At 31.3% G+C, this 19,091-nt stretch overlaps 4 protein-coding genes across 4 annotated transcripts; 2 read left to right on the forward strand and 2 right to left on the reverse strand.

The window, feature by feature from the left end:
- Positions 1–299: 299 nt before the first annotated feature.
- LOC119606960 (vam6/Vps39-like protein) lies at positions 300–3,916 on the forward strand. Its single transcript, XM_037960635.1, has 6 exons — positions 300–523; positions 586–854; positions 1,186–1,389; positions 1,454–1,969; positions 2,031–3,347; positions 3,409–3,916. The coding sequence occupies exons 1-6, from the start codon at positions 454–456 to the stop codon at positions 3,715–3,717; spliced, it is 2,685 nt and encodes an 894-aa protein (XP_037816563.1). The 5' UTR covers positions 300–453; the 3' UTR covers positions 3,718–3,916.
- Positions 3,917–3,944: 28 nt separating this feature from the next.
- Positions 3,945–5,645, reverse strand: LOC119606961 (retinoblastoma-binding protein 5 homolog). The gene has a single exon (XM_037960636.1). It carries the CDS (start codon positions 5,507–5,509, stop codon positions 4,046–4,048), a length of 1,464 nt encoding a protein of 487 aa, XP_037816564.1. The 5' UTR covers positions 5,510–5,645; the 3' UTR covers positions 3,945–4,045.
- A 226-nt stretch (positions 5,646–5,871) lies between these two features.
- Positions 5,872–6,713, forward strand: LOC119606964 (mitotic spindle assembly checkpoint protein MAD2B). The gene is made up of 3 exons (XM_037960640.1): positions 5,872–5,935; positions 5,997–6,454; positions 6,513–6,713. The coding sequence occupies exons 1-3, from the start codon at positions 5,929–5,931 to the stop codon at positions 6,627–6,629; spliced, it is 582 nt and encodes a 193-aa protein (XP_037816568.1). The 5' UTR covers positions 5,872–5,928; the 3' UTR covers positions 6,630–6,713.
- Positions 6,639–8,365, reverse strand: LOC119606963 (splicing factor 3A subunit 3). The gene has a single exon (XM_037960639.1). It carries the CDS (start codon positions 8,195–8,197, stop codon positions 6,689–6,691), a length of 1,509 nt encoding a protein of 502 aa, XP_037816567.1. The 5' UTR covers positions 8,198–8,365; the 3' UTR covers positions 6,639–6,688.
- Positions 8,366–19,091: the final 10,726 nt, after the last annotated feature.

Below are 19,091 nucleotides of genomic sequence, written 5' to 3' on the forward strand. Positions count from 1 at the left end.
TTGTTGATTCATTTTGTGCAGACATCAGCTGTGCTTTGTTATTACTCAGTGGTGTTGTTGTAGGATTTGTTTACATTCATTTGAATAACAAGAAAAAGTAATGCCAGACTTATTACACAATATTAGCAAGAATTTAAATTGATTTTTACAAAACTTAATTAAAAAATAGTATAATAATAGAAATTATATTAATATTTATATTATATATTTGGTTTATAATTCTCAGTCTATATGAATTTCATATAAATATTTCGGTTTTATTTAAATATTTTTTTGTTTATAGTGGCAGCACTGTGTTCTAATTAGCTGACCGATTACTTCTGCAAAGTATTAAAAAGAAAATAAAGCAAATTTGCATTTTATTTTTTCTTCTTCAATATCAAAATTTAATTATTACAAAAGATATTATAAATTTATTTAAATTCGAGTGTACGTAATACTGCTAGCTACAATATGCATCAGGCCTATGAGGTACATTCAATTTTAAAACAAGGCGTTCATATAGAATCAATAGCCGCCTATGGTAAGTTCTTCAGGGAATTGTCGAAACAGATTTACCTGCTAATCCTTTCATTATTATTTTAGATAACAATGTAATTTTGGGTACACGCAGTGGCCAATTGATAATGTATTCGGTGGATAAAAATGGTGCTGTCGATATGTTGATGTTTAGCAAGAATTTCAGCAAAAAGTCCATTGTTCAAATGGAGGTGATTGCCGAAGAGAATCTACTGTTTGTTTTGACCGATGGCATGATACATGTTTGCGATATTAGTCGTACCGAAAACAATTTCACTTTTATACACAGTTCACAATTCACCAAGGGCTGTAGTTTGTTTACATTGGATGCACAGGTATGAGAACGATTAGAATTCCTAAAGGTGGTCTTCTATCGATAACAGTGTATTTGAAATTGTTTTAAAATCTAATTTGAAACTAAAATATCGTCACCTGAACTTTAAATAGCTTTAATTACGAGAAATGTATATACGGAAAATTCTAATGCTTAGCGATATGTAGGTCAAATTTCAAGTTAAAGATCGATTTCGATTTTTTGAATTTCTATCTGGTTTCGGTAGAGTTCTATTAATTTGGTAATCAGAAATTAACCCCCGATAATAACTTTGTACGACTATTTATAGTCCGACATAGTCGATCATATTTTCCTACTTATTTTCTTTCCAGACCACCAAAACTATAACCGGTAAAACCGAGACTGTTATACGCGTCTGTTGTGTCATTAAAAGACGTTTGCAATTCTTTTATTGGAAATTAAATATCTTAGCTTCGCCGGAGTTTTCCATCGAGCTTAAAGATGTACCCAAGGCTTTGTGTTGGGTACAGGATCTCATTTGTGTGGGCTACAAAGATGAATATGTCATTTACAATGTAATTTATTGAAAAAACATCATAATTATGGAATACTGAAAACAACAACAAAATTTTCTTACAGATTAAATACCAGAAAACAGAAAAACATGATCTTATTGTAACCTCCTCCTCACACAATTTAGATCCTTCTATATGCCTGTTAAAAGATGATATTTTAAGTATTACTAAAGATGAATATCTTGTGGCAATTAATCTTCAAAATTATAAAGAACGTAAAGATGATAAAGCTAAGGTACAAGCTTCTTTGGAAGCTACGGGCGGTAAAGGTAAAACTGCTTTAAAACCCATGATGTGGAGTAGTCCTTTGTTGGGTTTAGTATGGGATGAACCGTTTGTTGTGGGTCGTGTTGCTAATGGTATAGAAGTTCGCTGTTTAGAGGCCAATGGCATCGATAAAGATACTTTGGTGCAGTCTTTACCGGAATTAAATAAAACAAAACATCTGGTGCGTTCGGCTAAAGGTACCATATTTGCGGCGGCAATTTCTGAATTATGGTGTATACGTCTAGTGGATATTACTACGCAAAGGCAACAATTGTTACAACAAAAAAGATTTCAATTGGCTATTGAATTAACGGTAATTTTAATGTATTTAACATTTGATAAAGTAAAATTATTTCGTTTTTCTTTATGTCCAGAATATTTCCGATGAACCTGAATTATCCAAAGCTGAAACTGTACGTCAGATACATATGCGTTTTGCAAAAGAGTTATTTGCTCTGAAGCAATTTTCTGCCGCCATGACTGAATTTGAAAAGGCTCAGGCAAATCCTTACGATGTCATACGTCTTTTTCCCAATTTATTGCAGGATCAAACTAAGCCAACTACTAGTGATAGCTTTGATGCAGCTGTTCCCACAGCAGCCATGCTGCAGTTAGAAGATAAAGATTTAGAAAATGCTCTTCTGGCCTTAATTGAATTCTTGGCATTGGCTCGTCAAAAAGAAGTGGTTAAGCTGCGCGATACCAAAAGCACTTCGAAATCATTATTGTCCATTATTGATACCACCCTACTGAAGTGCTATTTGCAAACTAATGATTCTTTAATAGCTCCATTGTTGCGTCTAAATCAATGTCATCTGGAAGAATCGGAAAAAACATTATTAAAACATGACAAAATTTCCGAACTTATTATACTGTATCAAACAAATGGCAAACACAAGAAGGCTTTAGAACTCTTACAATCGCAGGCCACTAAAGAAGGTTCTAGTCTATATGGCTACGAAAGAACTATACGTTATTTACAACAATTGGGTGCCTCCCACTGGCCCTTGATAATGGAATTTTCAGATTGGGTATTAAAAGCCAATCCTGAACAAGGTTTGAGAATTTTTACCGAAGATTTTATAGAAGTGGAAAATTTGCCTCGTGCAGCCGTCTTGGATTTTCTCTTGACTCATCATAAGTCATTGGTCATACCCTATTTGGAACATGTTGTTAATGTATGGCAAGATGAAAATACCTTCATACATAACATTCTCATCAAACAATATCGTGAGAAATTGGAAAATATAATAAAAGATTTGGCAAAAGAAGGTTCCAATCAGAAAAATGAATTAAATGCCGAACTTAAAGTATACCGTAAGAAATTATACGATTTATTGCAAAATTCCACCAACTATTCACCAGATGTGGTACTAAAAGATTTCCCCACTAACATGTTATTGGAAGAGCGTGCTTTGATTCTGGGTCGTTTAAAGAAACACGAAAAAGTTTTAGCAATTTACATACAAATACTGGGAGATGTGAATAAGGCCGCTAAATATTGTGAAGACAATTATGAAGATGACAAGGATATATTCTTTACATTACTAAAAACTATATTAAATCCTCTACAGCAACCACCTTATGAAAATGTTGAACTACACAAGGATTTTCTTAAACCCAATCATGATATTGTTTTAGAATTACTGAATAAATATGCTCTCAAAATAGAACCGAGCAAAATATGGCCGGTAAGTAGTTAATGTTTTTAGAAACAGTTTAAAAGTGTATTAAAACTTACTGTTATTTTAGTATTTACCCAAAGATTTGCCTGTGTATCGCATACAACACTATTTAGACACGGTGTTGCGTCAAAAAATGGCCACACGTAGTCAGCTGGAAATTAAAAAAGGCTTACTAGAAGCCCGCCTAAAACGTTGTACAGAATTGGTGTTGGAACAACAGAATATACACTTTGAATTGACTGAATTCAGTGTTTGCCCCGAGTGCAAAAAACGTTTTGCCAATCAAAGTGCCTTTGTACGTTATCCTAACGGTAATGTGGTACATTTATCGTGTCATGATAAAAAAGTTATGGCTGCAAATTTATTTGGTAATTGATTGTATTGTGGTGGGTGTATTGCCTATTGATCTGTTATATTTAATCTATATATTTATATTTATAAGATTTTAAGTTTCAAAAACATAAAACTTATTGCTTTATAAAATTAATTAATACAAAATATATTAATTATATTATTCTTTTTAATTTTTATGGAATGCTAACTTTTATTGAGAATAAAGATGGATTGCGTTTTAATTGTTTAATAAATTTTCACCATACAAAATTTCACTGTTAGCACTAATCGTATTTCGAATATAATTAAGGTCAACACAAATAAAACATGTATATCTTTTTGTTAAATTAAATAATCTTATATTGAGAATATTACTTTTTAGGCCGCCCGGCTGCCTTTTTTCCACCCGACGATTGTTTATCTTTATTCGTTTTACTAGATACCAAGGGATGTAATTCATCGGTGGGAGCATCTGGTAAAGTTATATCGTAATTATTCATTTTTCTCTTTTTTGCCGAAACTTCACCGTAATCATGCATTGCAGCCGAATCGTTATCTTTAGAAGTATTGCCATCCAAACCGTCCTGAACGGCCCAACCATCTTCAGGATCTTCCACTTCGGGAGCCATGGGTAAAAATTGTAAAGCGTTTTCATCTTCTCCCTCCTCATCCGAAGAACAAAATGCCGCCACTGGTTCAGCTTTTTGTACATCAACCTCAATTTCTTCATCCTGTTTGGCATCGGCATTTAAGTCCAAAGACTTATCCTCATCTGTTATATCAAATTCGGATTCACGTTCTTCGTATTCAACATTTTCATCGAGTTCCTTGAAGTCAGGAGCAAAGGCAGACCAATTTTCTACTTGATTTTGAGCCCAAATTGATACCAAACCAGAGCTAATGCTGGCTATAATAGGACGTACAGGATGCCAAACCACATCCAATAATAGTTCACCCTTAGTGCCATGTAGAATTTTCACCAAATTTCCTATAGATTTTTCCCATATATATAAAGCATGTTGTCGCGCACTGCCGGCACAGATATATTCACCATCACCCGAAAAACAGCATTTTTTCCAAGTTGTTTTGTTTACTAAATCTTGTAGCTTTTGTATAGGTTCGGGTTCACCATCTTTGCCCAGAGCCAGCACTTCTTTAGAGTCATAAACACGTATAACACGATCAGAGGTATTAATAAGAAAACCATCTCCTCGTCTGGCAAACTCAATGCTCTTTACCGCCGTAGCACTGGAAGTTCCAACAATAATACGAAAACTGGCCACAATTTCTAAAGTTTCAACATCCAGCACTAATATTTTACCCTTTGCATTACCAGTATAAATATGTTTGCCCCTCCTATCGAAAGAGGCCACTATGTTAAGGTCACCATCAGAATCGAGCGGCAAACATTTGTGGGCATCACCAATTTTTACCAGCACAGCAGCATAACGCATAGGGCAGACTAGAAATCTTTTTTCATTACGTGGATCAAACTGAACTTTTAAAATGGGTGAAGGAAATCGATATTTGTGTTCACATTCACCGGACAGAACATCCCAAATGCACACGTTGTTGTCGGTGGAGGCAGAAAGTAGTTTATGGCCATTTCTTGTCCAGCTCAAACTGCATACCGGATGAACATGGGCGGATATAATTTTGGCAATGCCACGAGTTAGGAAATCCCACACAACAATGCGTCCATCATTACAGCCAACCGCCAAGAGAGTGCCGTACTTGTTGAAGGCACAGGTTACAGCCAATGAGATACAGTCCAGCGAACCATCGAATTCTTCGGGATAATTTTGACCAAAAGATTCTAATAATTCTAAATTCATTACATTTAATTTAATGTGTCCACGAGAAAATGTGAAACTATCGGATTTTATAAATTAAGATGGTCTGGAAAATACCGTGTTTTGATAAAAAATGTAAACAAAAAAGTTTTCTTTGAATCAGTGTTGCTAACTATATAATGGAAAACTTTTCGCGAAATGTTTAAATAAAATAACATTAAAATATAACTAAAAATAAATTTGGAGTCTTTGACAAACATCCTGATCCATTATTACTTCAACAATAACAATTATCAAAAAATATCTTGTTATATTTACATTGTATATAAATTTTACTAAAAACAAAATATATAAAAAACGGCAGCCCTAAAATAAAATTTGTTAGAACATAATTCTCAGTGAATTCCCAAGATTATAAAGAAGCAAATGTAAACAATAATTTCCGCTAATTTCACAAAATTATGGAATGTAAACCAATTTGGATATTTTTTAAATAAATTTTCTTTAAACAATTTTTATTAAATTTCAGACCTTCAAGATATAGTAGTAGAAGCTTTAGAAGTTTATATAAATCACATTCTTTACATTCGTGATCTGTATCCCGGTCAAATATTCAAAAAACGTAGAATATACAATACACCAGTTTATGTGTCCATCTATCCACCTTTAAATACATATTTGTATAAAGTGCTAAGAACGTCTAGGGAACTGTTAAAGAACCAAGAATTAGAATGTGTGGAGATACTTTTCTATAAGGATGATCACAAGGAATATGAACGTTATAAATTTAAAATTGTATTGGAAGAAAATTGGCAAAATGAAGATGAATTTTTATTGGATTTTGAAGAACAGTTGAGAAGTTCTTTAGGCACCTTGGCCGAAAGGCTTAAAGGTTTGGAAAAACTTCCTTCAGACGCTAAGTTTAGAGTTTTGGTTTATACCTCTCAAGCTGCTTTTGTAAGGTTAACACATAATGCTCACTATCAGGTACCTATTAGTAAATATTTTTTTCTATTTATTTCTTTTTAATTTTGTAACTATTTAGGATTTTCCCTGGCTACGTGCTGATTTGAAACCAGCTTTAACTCACCAGGAAATTTCTTTATTGCCTCTAACCAGCCTCAACTGTTTGGGTTTGAATGTAACTGCTGAAATATTTTAACACACCTTGTGGTATTTTCTTATGTTTTTTATTTGATTTGTTTCTTTTGTTTTTAATATTTATAATAAACCTTGTCTCTTTAAATCTTCATACGTCTTACGATTAACCACATTACCCAGAGAATCCTCAAATTCTTCTTCCTGATCTGCTATCCATCGTTCGGATTGTTTTTGTGACTTTAGCTTTTCCCACAAAGTTATAGCATCCTCAATTTGCGTGACATTGGCAAAATGAGCAGTATTGGGTATACCCAAACAGCGCATACCATGAGCATGTCGCCATTCGGCAAAATGACGCTGGAATGCTTTAGGCCCTTTATAGGTGTAATTACCACAAATTTCACAATTGTAACTTATATTCAAGCCATGTAGTTTATACAACCAATAGGGTATGGGCTTGCCATCCCAACCCAAGGGCAGATTTTTAGGATTATATGGCACCTCATCAGCATCGGGATCATCATCATTGTCCGAATCACTAGCTTCGACATCGCTATCATCTCTTTCACCGCCCGTACGTGCCTGTTTACGTTGAACATTTTCTTTTGATGCACTACGCTGTTCCGATATCAATTCAGCATATTTGTATAGATATGCTTCCAATTGTGCTATTTCCTTGTGACGCTCGTTTTCACGAGATTGTGTGGAAGAACTTTTAGCTGGCTTTTTAGCCATTAATGATGGATCCAAAGTTTTTTTGCCTTTTGTGGAAAACAAACGTTGAGCTCTTTCTTCTAGAGTGCCACCACATTTGAGTCCTAAAGCCATCAGGGCAGATTTTAAACGATCCAAGCCCAAAGATGCCAATTCCTCCCAACTAGAGAACGCTGATAGATCTAAATGGGCACCAGTATTTGCCAAAGCTGATTCGGTCTCTTTAGAAGCCCAACCAGGAAAGGTACCTTGCAGCCACTGTTTTTGAAATTCTAAATCCACTTTAAGCATCTCCTCCTCCAGATCATATAAAGGTTGCACTCTTAATATAAAGTTGTGTAAATAATCATTCAAGGATTCTATATATTTCTTATAATCCTTATTCTTCCTTTCCTTAGGAATATCAAAAACATGATCAAATGTCATTAAGTAAGTAATATAGTCGACCTTTTCCACTCCCCTCAAATTAATATACATTTCATAGCACTCATTCAAGTCTAAATAGCGTCCACCACCTTCCTCGTCCGTGAATTCCACCAAGGCCGACATTTCCTCAGGATTACTGTAGGCCTTAACTAAATCTTCGAATTCAACCGACAATGGTATACTAACTTCGCTGGGATGTTTCTTATAGAACTCTTTGATTTGCTTCAGTCTGTTGTAGAATTCATTAAATTCATTTGGCCCCGAAAGGGCTTGTATTTCAGTTTTACGTTCATTATCTTTATCCTCATATAATTCCTTTAGTTTTTCGGTGGAATTATGATGTAAATCCAATAGACACTTTAGCCGGTGTTCCGAATAAATTCTTTCCTTTTCACTTGCTTTTTTATTGGCATACTCATCCACCATGAGTTTGAGCAGACGTTCACGTTCTTCGTGAAAACGCCTTTGCTGTTCTAGCAAAGTTTCCATTGTGTTTTAAGCTTACTGCTGTTTTAATAGATATACAAATTCTAGTGATTTTTACAATATTAGATCAATTTATTTAAAGTTTTACAAAGAGAAAACAAAAATTGCAAGTTTTATAAACGTTTTCACGGCAAATGTCAAACTTTTTGTATGGGGCAACAGAGCCGACAAACATTAACGACGGCGGCGTCTGTCTGATACAACATTTCGTCGACGGCTTAGAATAGGCCGTAAGCCGGCTAATTTTTCCTTTATTTTTAATGCGCTTTGGCGACACATCAACTTGGTTGAATCAAACGGCAAGTTTTTTGATTGAGTTAGTAAAAAACTCACACCGCATATATATATATGAATGGATACATGCGTGTTTTTTCTCAATCACAATCAAGAAAATTACCGTTTGATTCAACCAAGTTGATGTGTCGCCATGTCGCTTAATATTTTCAATGATATTAATTACAATGTTGCCAATATGACGTTTTCCCCCGTTAAATCTGACGTTTTTGAAATGCCAATTAGGGAAAAAATTTGTTTTAGCGGTTAACTGGAAATATGGGGATTTTTAATTAAATCTTATGTTAATAATCAAATATTTATTGCAAAAAAACAATTGTTTTGACAATTTCGTTATAACGATGTTATAAGGCTAATAAATACCGTCTGTACTTGATATTTTTTTATCATGATAACAATTTGACGTTTAGTATAATACAAATTTATCTAATCTAAACATGGTGTAAGAGTTGCATTAAAAAAGCACTTAAGAATACAACTCTGTAATTAAAAAAATAACAACAATTTAGTAAACTCTTGAAAAGTTTTTAATTAAATTGTTTTAAATAGTAATTGTATTAATATTTTATACCAAAAATAATAATATTAATTAAATTTTTATGAAAAATATAAAAATTTACTACTTAATACTATTTTATACAACTATGGGTTTTTGATTATTTGAATTTTCAAAATGGCTGACGACACTCTCGCTCTCTTTCTGCTCTTTTTTTTTATTGACGAGTACCAAAAATTTCTGTACAGAAAAAACAGCAAACACAAGCAAAGAAGAAGCGTCCGACGAGAAAAAATTAATTTCCAATGTTTTTTATAAATAAATTTAATTAACTAAATAATAAAAATACAATAAAAACATAAAAATTAATTAAAAACAAAGAAATTCATTGAAATGCCAAAAAATAAAATGAAAGTTTAGCCAGGAAAATGTAAAATAAAAAATTGCAAAATTTTGTGGATGAAGAAAAAAAAAAGAAACGAAAAAAATTTTCACTTTTTGTGTAATGTGAGTGAAGTAAATGGGAAAAGGTTAAGAAAACCTCTCAAAAATTTTGTGAAATTAAATCGTAAAAAGTGTGAAATAAACAAAATTTAAATTTATGAAAATAAAAGAATTACTTAAACTCGCAAAAAACCCAAGGAATTAGTGAAAAAATTTCGTATAAAGAAAAGCCAGCAAGAAAAAGCTTTAGACCTGAAAATTACTGAAGCATAAAAAAACGAAAATTATCAAAAAAAAAAAGTTACCAAAATTTATTTAAAAAAATGCTTTGTTTATAAAGAAATCAGCAAAATATAATTTTTTTAGGCAACCTTCGTATTCGAGGATTTTCTTATTTTCAATTTTTATTTTATTTTTACGCCTCTGCTTTGTTACGGTTGTTTCGTGCCAATTTGCTCTTCCCACGTTCGTACGGTTGTTTTATTGTCGTTTACCTTTTACACCGCAAATTCGCATTTCAAAACGTGTGTTTGTGTATTTTAGAAGAGTAACAGAAAGTGTATGTGTGTGTGTAAATGACAATTGTGTACATGAGTAGAGTGGCAACCCGCTGTTTTGTAACGTGTATGACCTGCTGGTAGATCACGGCGTGACTCTTCCATTTTTCTACTCCAAACTTGGAAAAATCCTTGGATCTCTCCCCGAAAAAAAAAAAATAAATAAAACATTAACAACATGTTATTGATATTAAACATTTAAAAACTAAAATTTCATTTGAAAGCAACAACAAAACCAGCTGGGTCTTTTCTAACCCAGATCATCTTGGTATTTTTGTTTTCCATTGAAACCACATTGAATCTTCATATCCAGTTAAATAAATTGAAAATAAAAAATAAAAGAAAATACAAACTGCAATCATGGAGCTAGAGGAATTATCAAATCTAAGCAAAAATGATTTTTTGCCTTTAATACCTTCGATTAAGCAGGAGCAATTGGATACCGCTTTATCAGATATGGATACACAAGAACATTTAACAGCCTCTACATCAGCTGCAGCAGCTTCCACATCTTCATCCTCATCTTCCATAGTCAATCATCCATGTGATAGTGCTGAGAAAAGAGTAAGTTTATCATTATTTTCTAAATTTATTTTCTTTTCTTTTTCTATTTTTGCGGTAATAAATAAGAAAATGAACTCTCACAGAACAGATAAAACAACTACAACAACAATTGTTTTTTTAAGTAACAACAACCTGCTTTTTTTTTACTCTTTTAATAATTTAATTCAGTATCAGTCATTATTTCCGTTTTTTATTATTGTTTTTATTGTTTGTTTGTTAATGTGTTTGTTGTATTGTTTATTATTATGTTTTTATTTTCTACTACAAAACGGAAGTTTAGTGTGTTTTTTTCTTGTTGTTGTGGTTGTTTTCATTGTATTTGTTTCACAATCAGAGTATTTCCCAAGTTTTTAGACAAAGATGCCAGATAAGACAAATTTTATCTAATTTTTTTGATCAATGTGAATTTTGTTTAAATTTTAATCAATAGGTATGATTATCTTTATAATAAACTAACACTTTTTTGCATTGATTAAGCTATACTTTCCGTCCATCTTTGTATACATTTTAACCAATAACCTGATTGCAATTTTAAGTTTATTTCGAGGGAATGATGACCTTAACACAGTTCGTAACCTACTTAAATTACTTGATTTTGCTCGACTATTTCACTCAATCTTAATTATGATACTTTTGTATAATGGAATCAAAATTTGTTGGAAACACATCTGCAATTTTTAAACAGATCGGTATGGACTTAGCCAAGCTGTGTTGGGTTAGGTTAGTTTAAGCTGAGTTTTGCACCAATGTACTACTAGACCATAATGAACATTATGATTCCCTTAGTACAAACACAAAATTAACTGAAATAGAAAGGTTAGATACTAATGGAAACAGGTTCCAAGGGGTTTTAAAGCTATTTAATGAAAGAAGAGTAAACAAATCTGAATTTGCTTATAAATCCAGGTCAAAGAATTGACTAATTGCCTTAATAAAACCATATTGATTGCAATGTTTCGCAGTTTTCCTAAGTTCCTGATGTCACCTATTTCCCAGCCATTTCAGTCTCAGATTCTGTATTCTAGGACAATGGCAAATTAATGCTCAATCTTGTTAGGTTCCTCTGTATTTTTCCATAACCTGCAATAGTCCAGTATAATACTGTCCCATTTGGTGACAAAGACCTTAATGGAGCAATGTCCCTTTAAGAACACTGTTAGAATCCTTACACTGTGCTTTTTCAATTCTATAAGTATCTTTTTAGCCCCCCTCATCAAGTGTTAGCCGTAAGGCCTTTACAATTGAATCTACTATTCCAGGACTGGATGACATAATCATGGTTGTTTGACCCTTCTGGCCACATCAACTTTGTCAAAATTTCTAACCAAATATAGCTAGTTCATCAGTAACCTCATGTTGGTACTCAGTAACCTCATGATGGTACTCAGTAACCTCATGTTGGTACTCAGTAACCTCATGTTGGTACTCAGACACACACCGCACAGACTAATTTAAAATCAATTCAATTGAAATGATTTGCCACTTGATTTGAATTAGAATTCGATTTGCAATTCATTCTACAAATTAATTTGAATTGGAAATGAATTGTAATTCATTCTAAAACTTCATTTGAATTGGAAATAAATTGCAATTCATTTTTATCAAATCATTTTGAATTGTCTTAAATTTCATTCAATTAATTTATTTGTTTAATAAAATTAATTAAAATTAAGTTCAGTGCATTAATGATGAATGAATGATTCATTTGCAGCTTTGATAACAAAATTCGACAGTTGGCCTTGTCTTACTAAACTTTCTTACTTGTTTCTTTTATAATTATCTCATGTGGTCTATTATGATTCTCCTTATAAAGAAAAAAGGTGAGACATTAAATGGAAAGTAAGAAGATACAGAGGTGTGTAATAAGACTAGTTCTACAATTCGTATATTCCATTAAAAAAGTAATAAGAGAAGATTTGCATCCTCCGATTTATTCCCTTATAAAACCTAGCAGATTACAAAGTTTGTAGCCTGCAATAAGAGACTATATTCTAAGCATTAGATACTTTGTAATCTATTTTACTACTCTTGGACAGTTACACAAATCAACCAATCCTAGAATCTTTCAGATATCATATATAATATTGACGAATGGATAGTTTTATTACCCTGCCCATGTTCAGTCAAGTGCCTTCGCTTTCACATTATCCAGTTCATGCTATGGAACGACAATTCTCATTAGTACCATTCTTCTATTTCTCCCTTTGGTTTCAGTCAATACTTTTACGAAAAAATTCGTAAAAATCTCTTCATATCATCCGTGCGCTATCTAACAGATCTTAAATCCATATTTGTTTATCATTTAATAATAGTAAATATTTTTTGCAAAATTTTTACAAAAAAGAATACAATACATATGACTAAACGTCTACTACGTCATTATTTTAATAGAACAGTAGTACATATGTATGTTTGTATGTACATAAAGAATTAAGCGTTAATAAACTTAAACAAAATGACGTCATACACATGTTTACTGTACTCATGAAATCTTACAAAAAAAGCTATTAAAAAATACATATTAGTACACTAAGAAAAATGAATAAATTATAATGTAAGGTCAGTATTTTCTCTCCTATTGACTTTAGAACTTATCAGTAATGAAGAAAGTAGTACTTCTAATTTTCTAATGCTTATATTTATGATTTATTGCTATATATAACAACTTTTGTCGGAATATATCGGTGCTTTTAAACGGACTGTAGTGGAAGAGCTAAGAAAACTGTCAGCCAGTACTATATCCCTTATAACCTTACCACTTACATATCAGTTATTAAGAAAGTATTAGATTTTAATATGAAAAAAAAAAACATGGAGTTTTATAACCAAATATTGCAAACTTTGCTCATATTTTATAGATATTTCGTAAAGCGATAGTAAGAAGAACAAAGAGAAAGGGTCTTAATAGATGTGTGGGTGGTTAAGAAAATCTATATTAAGCATAATCATAGTAACAAATAAACATTAAACAAGTAACATTTTTAAGATAAAGCGGAACTGCTTTAACCCTTCAGTGAGTCTCAAGGCACATGTGAATTAACTACTTTTTACTGTTATTACTTTACTGGAGGTCATGGAAAATCGGTATAGGTCATTTGAACAATGAGCTTTATACTTGCAAATTCGTGAGCGTTTGATTTATCAGCTGATAATAACAACATAACTGTAAATAAATCTTTCATTTTTGAATTAATTCGCGAATCATTCATACACTGAATAAGTAAATTATGAAATAATTATTTTTTATACAAAAAAAAAAAAAAATTGTTTAATGAAAGTTAAGTCAATTCAAATGAATTTAGTAGGAATGAATGGCAGTTCATTTCCAATTCAAATGAATTTGATAAAAATGAATTGCAAATCGTTTCTATTTCAAATGAATTTGTTAAAATGAATAGCAATTAAATTAATTCAAATTAATTTGAAGAAAGGAATTAGCAATTCATATCCAACTTATTTGAATTGATTGAAATTTGTATCGATTTTGTAAGTAAACCTACAGTAAACATTACTATTGTTTTGTTATTAAACTCATTTGTGTAAAAGGCAGAAAGCATTACTCTCTGGAAATTCTTCTAAAAATCATCTTGAGTCAATTTCATTATACTCCAAAGGAATATCGGATACTATCCCCTAATATCGATATAAGGAGAAAAAGTGCTCTCTGTCTTCTAACATTATAATAAAGATAAGCCATACCTCACTGAAAAGAATCACAAAATAGAATCCTATGAATAAGGATGGCAAAGCCTAGCATGATATTTTTAAGATCAGCATTTCGGCGAAAACAACCTCGAAGATAAGTTGGTTTTTAAAGAAGGCCTAAAATATGAGGAAGACGAAATAATCAAGTTTTGTATTACATCTTACAATCATCAGATTCTATATATAAAGATATACTGTTTTGCAAGATATTTTGAAAAGGAGCGTGTTAAAGAAATCAACTGCAAATAATAGGGTGTCTCTAATAATGTTTGTTAACTAATAGGTAGACAGTATTGAATTGCCCTATTTATTCACCAGATTATACAGACTGTCGGCTTCTCAAGGTCAAGATTAAAAATAATAGCATAAAAATAAAATCTTTCCCGAGAGAGAAATCTTTATAATATCTTTATCAAGGTACTGATGAACCGATGTTGATGAACGAATACTTAACATCAAATAATTACTAGTCGAATCAATCGGTTGACACATTTATATTATTTAACCTAGTAACTATATATTCGAATATGATGTTAGGAGGACTTTAGGAAAAAAAAAGTCAGAAACTAAAGTTTTCTAAGTTCCGCTAAATCCGAGTTCTAAATGTGACTATAATATTAGGTTTTCGAGATACCTTAGACTAAAGTTTGAAAAAACTTATTTTTCATTCATTTTCGAGAAGTTATAACAGCGTAAATTCATTTTCATTTATGAAACTTATTAGGTCGTCTGAAATTAATCTCTCTATTAGCTTGAATGTAAAGGTTTAACTTCTACTATATCTTTCTCATTCTTTGATATGTTCTAATCTAAAGTATGCAATAACTATAAAGATTCGTCGATTCCTCATTTGTTTTTTTGACAATATTTTTAAAGAAGGAAGTGGATATATTAGAGGCAGATAGACAGGACTTTTAGAAGGTAAAATAAACTTTTTAAATGTAGGTGATTTGGGACGGTTTTTATCCCTTGAATATTGCCAAAATGGGATATTTTCTATTATGATATTTTGGGCAAATTCAGATTCAAATTAAGTGCATATTAGTTCTTTAGAATATAATACTCTGACCTCTGTGTTAAAATTATTAAAATAAGATCTGAAAGTTCGTAATTCTGAAATTTTTCTTATTTCCGTTTTAGTATAAATATCGATTCTTTGGATTTCTTTAAGACTTCATATTTTAAAAAGATCTTTTTAAAGTTCTCTACTTAAGTACTTCCCTTAAGCAATTATATATTTCTTTAAGTGTAATTAAAAATATCTAAACATTTAAATAAAGATCATCATCATTATCATTACTTCACATGTGTTTCAAAACATGAGACACTTGAAATTCTCTTGAGAAAAACAATTGTGCCTGTCAAAAAACAAAAAGAAAAACTCTCAAACAAAATTAAAAACAAAATGTAAAAAAAAAACAACGAAAAAATATCTCGTGAAATTTTTTTTTATCAAGTTGCACGAATTGTAAAACACGATCATCAGAATGTTGTCTAAATATTAAACAAAAACAAATAACGATACATATGTATATGTATGTATGCCACCTTTATAAGATGGTTTGCAATGATAAAAACTAAAATAAAAATGGCCGTAAAACGTGCCATAAAACACATGTTGGATGTTTACTCTCTAAAGTACATAAAAACATATACAATGTAAAAAAAACATTGATACAGCAATAACAACAAATACTTGCTGTATATAGTAATTAAGATATTAAAACATAACACATAAAGAAACCGTTATATACATATAACGTTGTTTATAAATTTTTCTATTCAAAATTTTTTATCGGTTATTCTCAGGTGATATTTTGAGAAGTTATCGACTTTTGGATCATATTGGACTTTATCAGGTCTTCATCTTCGTCATTCCAAACGAAATAACGAAATCAATATACCTCCCATCTTGTTTATAGCGCAAATCAAAACAATAACAAAATATTAATGATTGTTTCGTTGCTATTAAATGTAGTTGAAAACTTTTTTGTTTTTATTGTTGTTTTCTTATCATTTTATAGTTTTATCCCAAATACATATAAATGTATCTTGCATTACGAATCGATTTATTTCGTTAAAATACGATTTAACACGAGTATTTGCAAACGCAAAGCCATATTCTTTATACGATTTATGTATGTGTATTGTGCTAAAAGTCAAAAGTATCATCCATCTATAAATCACTTGCTTTAGATTCAAATTTTGTATAAAATATTTCTTCTTTCATTTATCATTTAAACAAACACATATCTTTATGTTTTTCAAACTTTATCCATTTTAAAATCTAAAAGTAACCATAAATATTAGAGACGTATGTCATGTTTGTCAATTGTTTTGTATTTAAGTAATTTTAATTAAAAATCCATTATAAAATAAATTGAAATTTTTAATAATGTCTTAATATCAAGATAATACATTCGGATATGCCCCCAACATTTGACTAGACTAGATTATAGACTAGACTATAGACTAGACTATAGACTAGACTATAGACTAGACTATAGACTAGACTATAGACTAGACTATAGACTAGACTATAGACTAGACTATAGACTAGACTATAGACTAGACTATAGACTAGACTATAGACTAGACTATAGACTAGACTATAGACTAGACTATAGACTAGACTATAGACTAGACTATAGACTAGACTATAGACTAGACTATAGACTAGACTATAGACTAGACTATAGACTAGACTTTAGATTAGACTATAGACTAGACTAAAGAATAGACTATAGACTAGACTATAGACTAGACTATAGACTAGACTATAGACTAGACTATAGACTAGACTATAGACTAGACTACAGATTAGACTATAGACTAGACTATAGACTAGACTATAGACTAGACTATAGAATAGACTATAGACTAGACTATAGACTAGACTATAGACTAGACTATAAACTAGACTATAGAATAGACTATAGACTAGACTATAAACTAGACTATAGACTAGACTATAGACTAGACTATAGACTAGACTATAGACTAGACTACAGACTAGACTATAGACTAGACTACAGACTAGACTATAGACTAGACTATAGACTAGACTATAGACTAGACTATAGACTAGACTATAGACTAGACTATAGACTAGACTATAGACTAGACTACAGACTAGACTATAGACTAGACTATAGACTAGACTATAGACTAGACTATAGACTAGACTATAGACTAGACTATAGACTAGACTGTAGACTAGACTATAGACTAGACTATAGACTAGACTATAGACTAGACTATAGACTAGACTGTAGACTAGACTATAGACTAGACTATAGACTATACTACAGACTAGACTACAGACTAGACTAGACTATAGACTAGACTATAGACTAGACTATAGACGAGACTAAGACTAACTTAGACTAGACTATAGACTAGACTATAGACTAGACTATAGACTAGACTATAGCTAGACTATAGACTAGACTATAGACTAGACTATAGACTAGACTATAGACTAGACTATAGACTAGACTATAGACTAGACTATAACTAGACTATAGACTAGACTATAGACTAGACTATAGACTAGACTATAGACTAGACTATAGACTAGACTATAGACTAGGACTATAGACTAGACTATAGACTAGACTATAGACTAGACTAGACTATAGACTAGACTATAGACTATAGACTTGACTATAGACTAGACTATAGACGGACTATAAGACTAGACTATAGACTAGACTTAGACAGTAGACTATAGACTAGACTATAGACTAGACTATAGACTAGACTATAGACTAGACTATAGACTAGACTATAGACTAGACTATAGACTAGACTATAGACTAGATACTAGACCTAGACTATAGACTAGACTATAGACTAGACTATAGACTAGACTATAGACTAGACTATAGACTAGACTATAGACTAGACTATAGACTAGACTATAGACTAGACTATAGACTAGACTATAGACTAGACTATAGACTAGACTATAGACTAGACTATAGACTAGACTATAGACTAGACTATATACTAGACTATAGACTAGACTATAGACTAGACTATAGACTAGACTATAGACTAGACTATAGACTAGACTATAGACTAGACTATAGACTAGACTATAGACTAGACTATAGACTAGACTATAGACTAGACTATAGACTAGACTATAGACTAGACTATAGATTAGACTATAGACTAGACTATAGACTAGACTATAGACTAGACTATAGACTAGACTATAGATAGCTATAGACTAGACTATAGACTTAGACTATAGACTAGACTATAGACTAGACTATAGACTAGACTATAGACTAGACTATAGACTAGACTATAGACTAGACTATAGGACTAGACTATAGACTAGACTATAGACTAGACTATAGACTAGACTATAGTGGACTAGATTAGTCTAGTCTATAGACTAGACTATAGGCTATAGACTGGACTATAGACAACATTCTTGCAATATCCTATTTGAATGTATATGAAAGATCAACTTGGTTGTTAATTTAAATATTGCATTTTAATCATAAAATGCTTTAAACGTAAAACACATAAAATTTATGAATTTTCTTTTTTAATTACACAAAAAATCTCATTATAAATGGTCCTTATACTATATTCCCTTTCATGAGTTCTATTTACCATAAATCCTGATTTTTTAATTATATTTCTTTTTTTACCTTCACATGAAAATATATATAAAAAATATATAGAGAGCAACTCCCAAAGTCAGTCTATCAAAGTGTACAAGTTTTAATTTCCTTATTATAAACCGCATTAATGAACAATAAATGTGTGTGTACTATGTAAAATAAAAATTTTCTACATACATACATATGTATATTGT

The sequence above is a fragment of the Lucilia sericata genome, unplaced genomic scaffold, assembly GCF_015586225.1.
Source record: "Lucilia sericata isolate MDLA Ls3-8-SP2 unplaced genomic scaffold, ASM1558622v1 Contig000642F_arrow, whole genome shotgun sequence".
Classification (NCBI taxonomy): Eukaryota; Metazoa; Arthropoda; class Insecta; order Diptera; family Calliphoridae; genus Lucilia; species Lucilia sericata.

Bases quoted from the DNA above. Each gene is read 5' to 3' on its own strand.
- LOC119606960 (XM_037960635.1), top strand. From the start codon at position 454: ATGCATCAGGCCTATGAGGTACATTCAATTTTAAAACAAGGCGTTCAT. The intron at 855-1,185 runs GTATGAGAACGA...TTTTCTTTCCAG, and splicing joins TGTTTACATTGGATGCACAG to ACCACCAAAACTATAACCGG. The intron at 1,390-1,453 runs GTAATTTATTGA...ATTTTCTTACAG, and splicing joins ATGAATATGTCATTTACAAT to ATTAAATACCAGAAAACAGA.
- LOC119606961 (XM_037960636.1), bottom strand. From the start codon at position 5,509: ATGAATTTAGAATTATTAGAATCTTTTGGTCAAAATTATCCCGAAGAA.
- LOC119606964 (XM_037960640.1), top strand. The intron at 6,455-6,512 runs GTACCTATTAGT...GTAACTATTTAG, and splicing joins CACATAATGCTCACTATCAG to GATTTTCCCTGGCTACGTGC.
- LOC119606963 (XM_037960639.1), bottom strand. From the start codon at position 8,197: ATGGAAACTTTGCTAGAACAGCAAAGGCGTTTTCACGAAGAACGTGAA.